We start from the raw sequence: 11010 nt of genomic DNA on the forward strand, positions 1-11010 counted from the left end.
GAACTAGAGAGACACATTGTCACTCTTTCTTGTTCATGACAATAAGTTTTCTCCTTTTTATCATAATTCCTTGCCTTTCAATATTGTTTTCTTGAATCCTTTCAACCTTTACTTTCTTTTTGACATGCTTCTTTTTGGTTTTTTCATCCTTTCTTTGCCTTTCCTTTCCATCAATTGTTTTTGTTCTTTGAACCTTTCATCACTTTGTAATTCCTCGTCTCTCCCCCAAACTTATGTTTTTGCCAAATGTTTATCATGAATGCTAAGGAAATATTAGGTGCCAAGAGAGGATCATTATAAAATGGATGAGGGCTTGTAATGAGGTTATTGAATTAAAATGGCTTAGGCTCAAAGGGGTTGACTAAAGATATCATAATGGTAGGTTACGAAAGTTTTCAAATGTTCAAATGGGGCCAAGGAGAGCCTATAATCACTTCTCAAGTCAAGTACACTTAGAATTTCGCCTAGACAAACATTCAGGGCAAGTTCTAGACTTATTGGTACGAGACTTGAACTTGCAATTCAATACCTCACCTCCCTCTCAAGCTAATGGATTGTTAAAGAGAATAGAGTCGAGGGCCCACAATAACCCTAGCTAAGATTGAATATCACAGATGGCTCAAGGAAACCACTTGATGATAGTTTTAGTCAACTCAAGAGTCTAAAGGTCACACCTAGAGCTAATCTCGTCAACAGACTTGTCTCTAACCATGAGGTCGAAGATAAGTGTGCTAGGGCCAAGTGAAGTCTGCTTGAGACACATTTATTCATTACTACTATATATCAAAACATAAAGGAAAACAGACTCAATCCCTTAAGAGGGTTGTCACGCCATCCACCATTGGGAAGAGCCACCCGGTTCACACAACATCCACCTTTGGAAAGAACCGTGGCATTAAGAAAACCAAAGGCTTATTGATCACGCAGAAATGTAAAAAGAGGCTACAAACTCAAAAAGAAACTACTAAAGGAAATAAGAAGCTAAGATATTAAGGAAAATTACAAAAGAAGTTATAAAGTAAAATACGGAAAGTAAAATGAATATGTACAATAGGGGAGTGAAACGAATATACACAAAATGGGGATGAATATATACATGGAATGGTAAAGTTATTAACATACCAAAAGTGAAAAATAACGAAAATGAAAATAACGATAAGTAAAAATAAAGAAAAATAGTATCGTAATTATTACATGCCAGTCTTCAAAGTCATCAAATCAAAATAAGACCACCCCCCACCCCAAATAAAAGTTAGCATTGTCCTTAATGCTAAAAGTAAAAATAAGATCAGGGGAGGGATAGAAAGTAAAGAAAACTCCCTATGTGGTATTTGTCTCAGCACCATCAGGTTCCCTTAACTGGATCTCCAGGTCCTCGGTCTGGGGTATCACAAATCTTCTCACCGGCGCTCTATCAGCCTCATGCTCTGATGCGTGTGATGTTTGTGCTGCAGATGCAGTCTCCTCCATAAGGAGGTCTAGTGGAATATCGCTGGTGGAAGTAAGCTTCTCCACCTCTTTCTTTAACAGCTCTTGATTCTTCTTTACCTTCTTGATCTGTTTTCCCATCTCCTTGATTACCTTCGCATGAGTACCCAGAGTCTCCAGAATTTGCTTTTGGTTGTCAAGGATATCTTCAATGAATCCTCCACTGACGGAGGCATCTGAAGTTGTGCTGGAGCTACTTGTGCTGCGACTGCACTGGATTAGGCAGATAGCTTTGATGTAGCTACCTGCATCCAGTTGTTGATGATGGATAAAGTCTGATTAACTCACAGTGCAGTCTGAGGGTAAGCTGGAGAGGAAGGCACATATAGTGGGCCAGAGACCGAGGACGGAGGTGGCATATCAGCAGATGAACCTTCGGCTGTGGAAGGCTCGGACCCAGTAGCCACTACCCTTGGCTCTTCATACTGACCAACGGAGGTAGTGGCTTTGCCTTTGGACTTAGGATTGTCTGCTCATTGAAGGCTGTACCAAGAGAAGGGCCTTTTCGGCTTCACCTTCGTGTTAAAGTGTCTCCCCTCAACCCCTTGGTCCTCTAGGTACATAGTGATAAAATTGGGGTAAGGGTAAGACATTTCTTCCTTCCCGGTTGCCTTAGATATGTTTCGGGCCATGAGGTTCCCCACATTTATTGGGTACCCTGCCATGATAGATGCTATGAGGATCGCCCGGGAGAGTGGAATGTTACTATCATGCAGGCACGGATCAAGGCAGCTGCAGACGAAGGTGCACCACCCTTTTGCTTCAAAGCTCAAAGTGTTTCTATGAATATGGACCCCAGGTGTAAGCCAAGCCGGTGATGACCCAGGGATGGCTATCACCTCTGCAAGCCTTAGACGGGCTGCCTCATCTAATGCCAGCTTCTCCAACTACAGGGATTTGTTCACATCATCGAACCCGACATATATGTTCAGTGTCTTGCCATCAAATCTGATCTTACAATTCCGTACCTTAGTCACATAAGTGCCCTTTTTGATGTGGGAGACATTGGTGTAGAATTCTTTGACTAAGTACTCATTGGCCTCCGGTAGCTTGCTAGTGAAGAATTTCCACCCCACTCTTTCATCAAATTGCTTCTTCACATTGGGATTGTGGGTTAGAAGATCTCTTTCTATGAAATGCCGCTCAAAGGTGAGCGACCTTTATGGCCACCATTCCCAGAATTTGTGGTAGGCTTTCTCACTCACGAACCTATCTTGACACACTGCCGACTTCCTTGATCTAATCAAACCTCCAACCCGGGTATCACCACCTCTCCCGTCATCCGGGACATCATCTTCATCATTAATATTAATTGGAGCCGTTGTTGAGGCCGTAGTTGCAGCAGGTAGGGCAGGTGGTGTGGAAGTCTCACTACCTCCTCCCGAGCCATCAAATGACCAAGACAGGGAGGTAGATTCATCGATGAGGCGGTAGGGCTGTGATTGAGCCTCTTGTTGGGGTTGTGCAGCTTCCCCTTCAGAAATCTCCCGGGAGGGGACATACTCACTAGTCTCAGAAGAGTCGGGAGTGGGTCTTCAGATGGTTTGTTTCTTGACAATGACCTTTTTAGGTGCTAAGGATGCAATCTGATTCCCTCTACCCCTGCCTCGGGAGGATTCTCCCCTCCCTTGTGATTTCTCAGGACCGCCATGAGATCACACCATTATCTGCATACACAATCAGTGAAAGCTTATTAGTATTATGGTTCAATGAATCAGCAAAGGAAAGCAGATGATATGATCATATTGCTTCTCAAAGCAGGGATTCGCTGACAGTGTAAAAAGGAGCACGTCCGCGGAATGGTCAGCGCTATCCGCGTAAAAAGGAGCGCGGCCGCGAAAGAGGTTGGACTCAGACTACCAACTTTCTGATCATGGTCTTCTGCAGACCGCGTAATTTGGGACGTGACCGTAAAAGATGAAGCACAGACCGCGTAAAAATGAACGCGGCCACAAAATTAATTTGTCAAACTCTCTGAAACTCATGAGCGCGAACCGCGTATTTTGGACGCGGCCGCGTAAGTTCAAACGCGGACCTCGGAAGAATCATCGCGTCCTCGAACATGCAACCATACTCAGCTCTCGCAAATTAAAGAACGCGGACCGCGGTCAGCGGAATTCAAACAAAAACTAGCACTGGTACATTTGAAACCTAGGCTTTTCACTAAGTGCAATAAGTAATGCAATTAACATGCATAGTTAATAACCCTATCCCCCATTAGGCAAGTAAAGCGATTACCCACATGAATTTAAGCATCAATTAAGCATGATTTTGAGATTGTGGCATGTATTAAAACCTAACTAAAAAGAAAAATTAAAACTATAAGAAAAGAAAATCAAAAGATGAAATTAATGTAAAGATTTGAGCATACCAGATGTGGATTTGTAGTAGGAAATTGCTTTCTTGATTAATGAGATATGAAATTGAAAGTGTAAGAAGGGGAAGATGAACAGTGGTCTATTTCGGTGAGAGTGTGGGGTTCGAAAAGTGTAAAAGTCCTAAAGACTTCCTATTTATACCAACCCAAGAGGTTCCACCGACTTACCTAAGCATGGTCCATGGAATTCCACCGCGGTCCGAACTTTTTACCTTTCGAAACTCCTTTTCAGAAACAGGCCCGCTGAGAGCGGATTAACGGGCGCGACCGCGTAAGATCAATGCGAGACACAAAATTACAAACGCGGACGCGAATACAACTTCCGTGCCTCATTGTTGGGCAAAGCTACAACTCCAACCCACTTGGAAACATAATCAACAGCAACAAGAATGTAAGTATTACCACACGAACTCACAAAAGGCCCCATGAAGTGTATGCCCCACATGTCAAAAATATCGATCTCCAGAATAGTGGTGAGAGGCATTTCATCCTTCTTCTAAATTCCACCAGCTCTTTGGCATTTATCACACCTCTTAACAAGCTCACTTGCATCTTTATACAGGGTAGGCCAATAAAATCCACAACTAAGAACCTTTGAAGGAGTTCTCGCCCCACCATGATGACCACCGTAGGGCGAGGAATGGCAAGCATCAAGAATATTCATTTGCTCCTCTTCCGGAACACATCTCCAGATCACACCATCATTGCAAATCTTGAAAAGATAGGGCTCGTCCCAATAATAATCCAAGCTGCCCCATTTGAGTTTCTTCCTTTGGTTTGAAGAGAGCTCACTCGGGACAATGCCGGTTACAAGAAAGTTAGCCACATCGGCGAACCAAGGCATACCATTCAAAGACATAAAGAGGAGTTGTTCATCCGGGAACGCATCATTAATTTCGAGGCCATCGTGGGGCCTCCCCTCCCCTTCTAAGAGGGACAAGTTGTCCGCCACTTGATTATTACTTCCTTTTCTATCAGTGATTTCAAGGTCAAACTCTTGAAGCAAAAGTACCCATCTCATCAACCTAGCCTTCGAGTCCTTTTTTGTCATCAAGTAACGGAGTGCCGCATGATCGGTGTGCACCATCACTTTGGTGCCTATGAGATATGGCCTAAACTTTTCCATGGCAAAGACAATGGCTAGTAACTCTTTCTCGGTCACCGTATAATTGACTTAGGCATCATTCATCATTTTTCTTGCATAATAGACCAAATGAAATATCTTGTTGACCCTTTGCGCCAAAATCGCTCCTACCGCAATGTCACTAGCATCGCACATGAGCTCAAATGGTAAGCTCCAATTGGGTTCTATAATGATGGGAGTGGTTGTCAATTTATACTTGAGAAGCTCAAAAGCTTTCATGCAATCTTCATTGAATACAAACTTTGCATCCTTTTCTAGCATCTTGCACAAGGGTTCACCACTTTTGAGAAATCCTTGATAAACCTTCGGTATAACCCCGCGTGCCCAAGAAAGCTCCTAACTCCCTTGATGGAAGTAGGAGGAGGGAGATTTGAAATAACTTCACTTTTTGCTTTGTCCACTTCAATACCGTTCTTTGAGATCTTATGGCCAAGGACAATGCCCTCCTCGACCATAAAGTGGCATTTTTTCCCAATTAAGCACTAGGTTGGTCTCTTCACATCGGGCCAACACTTTGTCAAGACTATCCAAGCATTCTTCAAATGAGTTCACCACAACACTAAAATCATCCATGAACACTTCGAGAAAGTCCTCCACCATATCCGTAAATATTGCCATCATACACCGCTGAAAGGTAGCCAGTGCATTACACAAACCAAATGGCATCCGTGAGAATGCAAATGTGCTATACGGACATGTGAAGGTGGTTTTCTCTTGGTCTTCTGGTGCAATGCGAATCTGGTTGTACCCTGAGCACCCATCCAAAAAAGAATAGTAGGCATGCCCGGCAAGTCTGTCCAACATTTGATAAAGAAAGGGCAATGGAAAGTGGTCTTTGCGGGTCACTTTGTTCAGCTTTCTATAGTCTATACATACCCTCCATCCGGTGATAGTACGAGTGGGGATCAACTCATTTTTCTCATTTGTGACCACAGTCATACACCCCTTCTTCGGCACACATTGTATTGGTGAAGTCCATGAACTATCCAAGATAGGGTACACAACCCTTGAATCAAGCCACTTGATAATTTCCTTCTTGACGACCTCTTGTATAGCCTTGTTCAACCTCCTTTGATGTTCCACGGAGAGTTTGGAATCATCCTTTAGTATAGTTTTATGCATGCAAAAGGCGGGGCTTATACCCCGAATGTCAGCCAAAGTCCATCCAATTGCCTTTTTCCTTCTTTGAAGCACTGTAAGGGTGGAGTCTATCTGCACGTTAGTTAGGGAAGCAGAAAGAATAACAGGTAATGTGGAAGAAAGGCCTAAGAATTCATACCTGAGGTGTGAAGGCAAAGGCTTCAACTCCAATGTTGGTGGCTCCTCGATTGAGGGCTTTATTGGTGGAGTCTTCCGGTTTTCCAAGTCCAAGGAAAGTTTACGGGCCCCATATGAGTAGGATCCCATTCCTTGCAATGCATTTGCACATTCAACCAAGCCTTCCTTATCATCATCCTCATGGTTTAACTACACAGCTTCCAAAGCGTCTTCCACATTGATCATGGCAATCGTGTCATCAACTATCACTGCCGTCACAAGATCCATAAAAGAGCAAACTTCATTGCTATTTGGTTGCCTCATTGATTTGCACACGTGGAATATAACTTTTTCATCGCCCATTCGGAAGGTGAGCTCCCCTGCTTCCACATCAACTAATGCCTTCCCTGTTGCTAGGAAAGGTCTCCCCAATATTATAGGCACCTCATAGTCGACTTCATAGTCGAGAATCACAAAATCAGTAGGCAAAATAAACTTGTCGACCCGGACTAGAACATCATCAATAATACCAAGCGGCCTTTTCATTGTCCGATCTGTCATTTGTAATCTCATGGAAGTAGCTCTTGGCGGCCCAATACCTAGTTTCTTGAACACAGAATATGACATCAAATTAATACTTGCTCCCAAATCACACAAGGCTTTTGCAAACTCGGCGCTACCAATGGTGCATGGAATTGTAAAGGCACCAAGATTTTCAAGCTTTGGAGCTATCGAGTGCACAATGGCACTCACTTTATGAGTCATTTTGATGGTCTTACAATTCATAGACCTCTTCTTAGTTACCAAGTCCTTCATGAACTTGGCATATCCCGGCATTTGTTCGCGAGCTTCCACCAAGGGCACATTGATTGACAAACTTTTCATCATCTCAATAATTTTCTTGAATTGGTTTTCATTATTTTGCTTTGCAAGCCTTTGAGGATACGGTGGAGGAGGCCTTGGCAAAGGGTCCTTGGTTTTAGGCACTACCATTTCCGATATGTCTATCATGTGTTCCCTAGACGGGTTCACATCATTTTGAGTCTCCTTCATGTTGTCATCAATATTGATCCTCACTTCATTATTCACATCCTCATCATTAGCTTCAATCTCATCATCTTCTTGCAACACAACATCATCACTCACAATCTTCTTTGGATTAGAGGTACTTGCATTTCCACCTCTACCGCTTCTTGTGGTCACCGCCATAGCATGGCCTGTATTGTTCCCACCCTTCGGGTTTACTACCGTATCACTTGGTAGTGCCCCTTTAGGGAGAGTATTCAATGCTTGAGAAATTTGACCCATTTGTACTTCCAAGTTGCGAATAGAAGTAGTATGGGAGGCTATTTGGGCATCGGAGTTAGCATTCCTTTCCATCATTTGTTTAAACATACTCTCTATCCGCCCCATCTCATTGTTTGAGGAACTTTGCCCTTGAGATGAATATGGAGGCAGATTGTTAGGTTGTTGATACATCGGGGGCCTTTGAAAGCCCGGCCCCTGGTTGCCTTGATTATTATTATTCCAACCCCCTTGGTTTCCATTTCCGCCCCAATTGTTAATGTTGTTATCCCACTTTTGATTGTTGTTCCCCCAATTGTTCGAGTTGTTGTTGTTGCCATTGTTTCAATTCCATTGGCCTTGGTTGCCCCAATTTTGATTGTTCCCTTGCGGTCTCCATTGTTCAGTTAGAGCATTGCTCTGTTGACCTTGGTAGTTATTGGCATATAACACTTCCTCACTTTGATCATCATAAGAATCGTCTTGATTGTAACCACTACCACTTTGCTAATATTGATCTTGATTGTTTTGTACTTGTTGACCGCGCTGTCTCCTCTTGTTGACCATGACATTTACCCCTTCCATGGCATTTACTTGCTTTGTCCCTTGAACTTGCTGAAGCTAGGCCTTCGCTAACTGATTTATAGTAGTTTTCAACTCGGCTATGGCTTGTCCGTGATCATGAAGTTCCTTGTGAAGATGGATGACATTAGGGTTACCCTGAGGAACATTTGCCCGACTCTGCCAAGCTGAGGATGTGTCAGCCATCTCATCAAGTATGTCACAAGCATCAGCATAAGGCATTTTCATAAAATTTCTCCCAGCTAGCTGATTTACCACACATTGGTTGGTCGTGTTGATGCCTCTATAGAATGTCTGCTGAATCATTGCTTTAGTCATATCACTGTTTGGGCATTCCTTGACCATTGTCCGGTATCGATCCCAGATTTCATGTAGGGGTTCATTAGGTTCTTGTTTAAAGGATAAGATTTCATCCCTCAATGCTGCCATATGACCCGGTCAGAAAAACTTGGCTATAAACTTTTCTGCCAACTCATCCCACGTGTGTATGGAGGGGTTGGGTAGCCTCTCGAGCCAGTCTAAAGCTTTTCCTCTAAGTAAAAATGGGAAAAGTCTTAATCTCAGAGCGTTCTTCGACACGTTTGTCTTCTTGCTCCCCAGCATGTGTCTACAAAACCCTTTAGATGCTTGTATGCATTCTGATGAGGAGCTCTAGTGAAGAAGCCCCTTTGCTCCAATAGGGTCAGCATGGCATTTGTAATTTGAAAATTGCCCGCCCGAATCTGGGGCGGGACAATTGCAATTGCATAACCTTCATTGGGTAGCACCCGGTGTGCCGCCCTTGGAGGAGGTGGGGGAGGGTTTGGAATACTGTCATTAGCCTGGAGGCCTCTTCTTTGACTTGAGGTTCTAGATTAACTTCATCCTCACCATTGTCATCTACCTCCTCCCCTGGAAGAACATGTCCGAGATCATCACTATGAGCCATTTGGTACCTAAAGTGATTGATACACAAAAGTTAGAAAAATAGAAGGAAAAAAAAAGACACACAAATAGTTAGATAGATAGCCAACACCGTCTAACTCCCCGGTAATGGCGCCAAAAGGTGATCGAGTCCAAACCTACACCACTATAGAGTAGCGAGGATGGTCGATGCAGTTTTACCCAACGAGGTCGGGATCTATTTCCACAGGGAGTTAATTTGGTTTGGAGTTGGGTATCTAACTAATCTAGATGTGTGTGTTGTTCCTAATTGCACTTCCAAACATTGTTGCGATTGATTCTATTCTAATTTTATACTATAGTATTCTTAGTGGTGAGCACCTTCCACTTCCAACCAAGAGGTTGTGAGTTCGAGTCACCCCTAGAGCAAGGTGGGGAGTTCTTGGAGGTAGGGAGCCGATGGTCTATCGGAAACAACCTCTCTACCCTAGGGTAGGGGTAAGGTTTGCATACAAACTACCATATCCAGACCCTACTAGTGGGATTATACTGGGTTGTTGTTGTTGTTCTTTTTGTATGCTGAGTGTAAGCTAAGTACAATATTTTTGGTGAAAGTTTTCAAGTATTAAAAGGCACTAGGGAAGTGACTTCCGCCTAGGTGAGTATCTAATGGGTATCAAGAATCTAGGACAAGCTTGTTATGATTGGGGTCGTGATATAACCATCACACATAAATTCTCACTCTATACCTCTCGGTAGTTTGAGTGACTTTTCCCGATTTGGCTTTTTCAAGCCCAAATGGGTGTTCATACAATACAAGTGAAATTTGCTCAAGTCGGGTATTACTATCTCTAGGTTTAACCCTTTAATTGGGGGCATCAATCTTTTGAGTTCGCCCTAATTCCTTGTTAGCCTAATCTTCCTAGACTTAGTCTCTCTTTCTCAAGAAGAGCCTAAGTCATAAAGGCATGAATCAGTATTTGCAACCACTAATTCTATAATTTTAGCATAAATTAGGCTAAATATCACTAACCCATAAATAATTAAGCCTTAAAATTCAAGACCCATTAAATACCCACACTAAGGTTGGGTCACAACCCTAGCTATGGTGTCTATATACTCATAATAGCAGCAGAAATTAAAGATAAAGATGAAATATAAGCCATAATATTAAACTACAAGATGAAAATCTAAAGTTTGAAGGTAAATCTACTCTAAAATTGCCCAAAAAGAGAAAAACCAACTGTTCACGTGCTCTACTCAACAAAACTTAACCTAAAATTGATAAAAGGATCTATTTATACTAGGCTAAATTTTTTGGGCAAAAATGCCCCTGCAGAGGATTCGAGGACGCATAATTCTGACCGCGTCCGCGCTTGAGCTTTCACGGTCGCGTAATAATGAGCGCAGTCCGCATTTCTTCAATACTGGTCTTGGATTGGGCTTAATTTTGCGGACCGTGTAATTTCAACTGCATCCGCACGTGCTTCCATTGCGGCCACGTAATTTGGACACGGACCACGTTCTTCAGTTAAGCCTGACTTGTAGGGTCTCTGAACCTCAAGATGCACTCTCAGCGAAAATCCCTTCGCGGCCGCGCCAAAGATTTCGCGGCCGCATTTTTCCAACACGGTCAATGGTGATTTTAGTACTCAAAGCATCTTCTTTGAATCTACTTTCGCGGACCGCGTAATAGTGGCCGCCTCAGCAGTGGTCCTTATGCGGCCGCGCTTTTCTGCCTCTCTCAGCGCTCCAGTCTCAGCCTTGGATTTGTGTAGGTTTGACTCCTTCATGAGTTGATTATGGCTTCTTTGCCTCATTTTGACCAAACCCTGCAAGCAAGCACATTAAGTTAGTTTTCGGGAATACCTTTACACATTTTGACCCAAAACCTAAGCAAAATAAAGTAAATAATAGGCTAAAACCCCTAGTTATCAACGAACCATCTCAATCTGACCAGCAATGTCGACAACCTCGTCGAAAGTAGCACCAGATA

General features: G+C 43.1%; 1 protein-coding gene across 1 annotated transcript; it reads right to left on the reverse strand.

Moving 5' to 3' along the window:
- Nucleotides 1-1320: 1320 nt before the first annotated feature.
- On the reverse strand, nt 1321-7103 carry LOC138892913 (uncharacterized). Its single transcript, XM_070176670.1, has 4 exons — nt 6797-7103; nt 6481-6535; nt 5666-6288; nt 1321-1733 (listed from the first exon to the last, which is right to left on the reverse strand). Exons 1-4 carry the CDS (start codon nt 7101-7103, stop codon nt 1321-1323), a joined length of 1398 nt encoding a protein of 465 aa, XP_070032771.1.
- Nucleotides 7104-11010: the final 3907 nt, after the last annotated feature.

Source organism: Nicotiana tomentosiformis, chromosome 5, assembly GCF_000390325.3.
Source record: "Nicotiana tomentosiformis chromosome 5, ASM39032v3, whole genome shotgun sequence".
Lineage (NCBI taxonomy): Eukaryota > Viridiplantae > Streptophyta > Magnoliopsida > Solanales > Solanaceae > Nicotiana > Nicotiana tomentosiformis.

Coding starts and splice junctions, on each gene's coding strand:
- LOC138892913 (XM_070176670.1), bottom strand. CDS start 7,103: ATGCCGGGATATGCCAAGTTCATGAAGGACTTGGTAACTAAGAAGAGG. Junction 6,289..6,480: donor GAAGACGCTTTGGAAGCTGT/GTAGTTAAACCA, acceptor TTCACACCTCAG/GTATGAATTCTTAGGCCTTT. Junction 1,734..5,665: donor ATTCTCACGGATGCCATTTG/GTTTGTGTAATG, acceptor AACTGGATGCAG/GTAGCTACATCAAAGCTATC.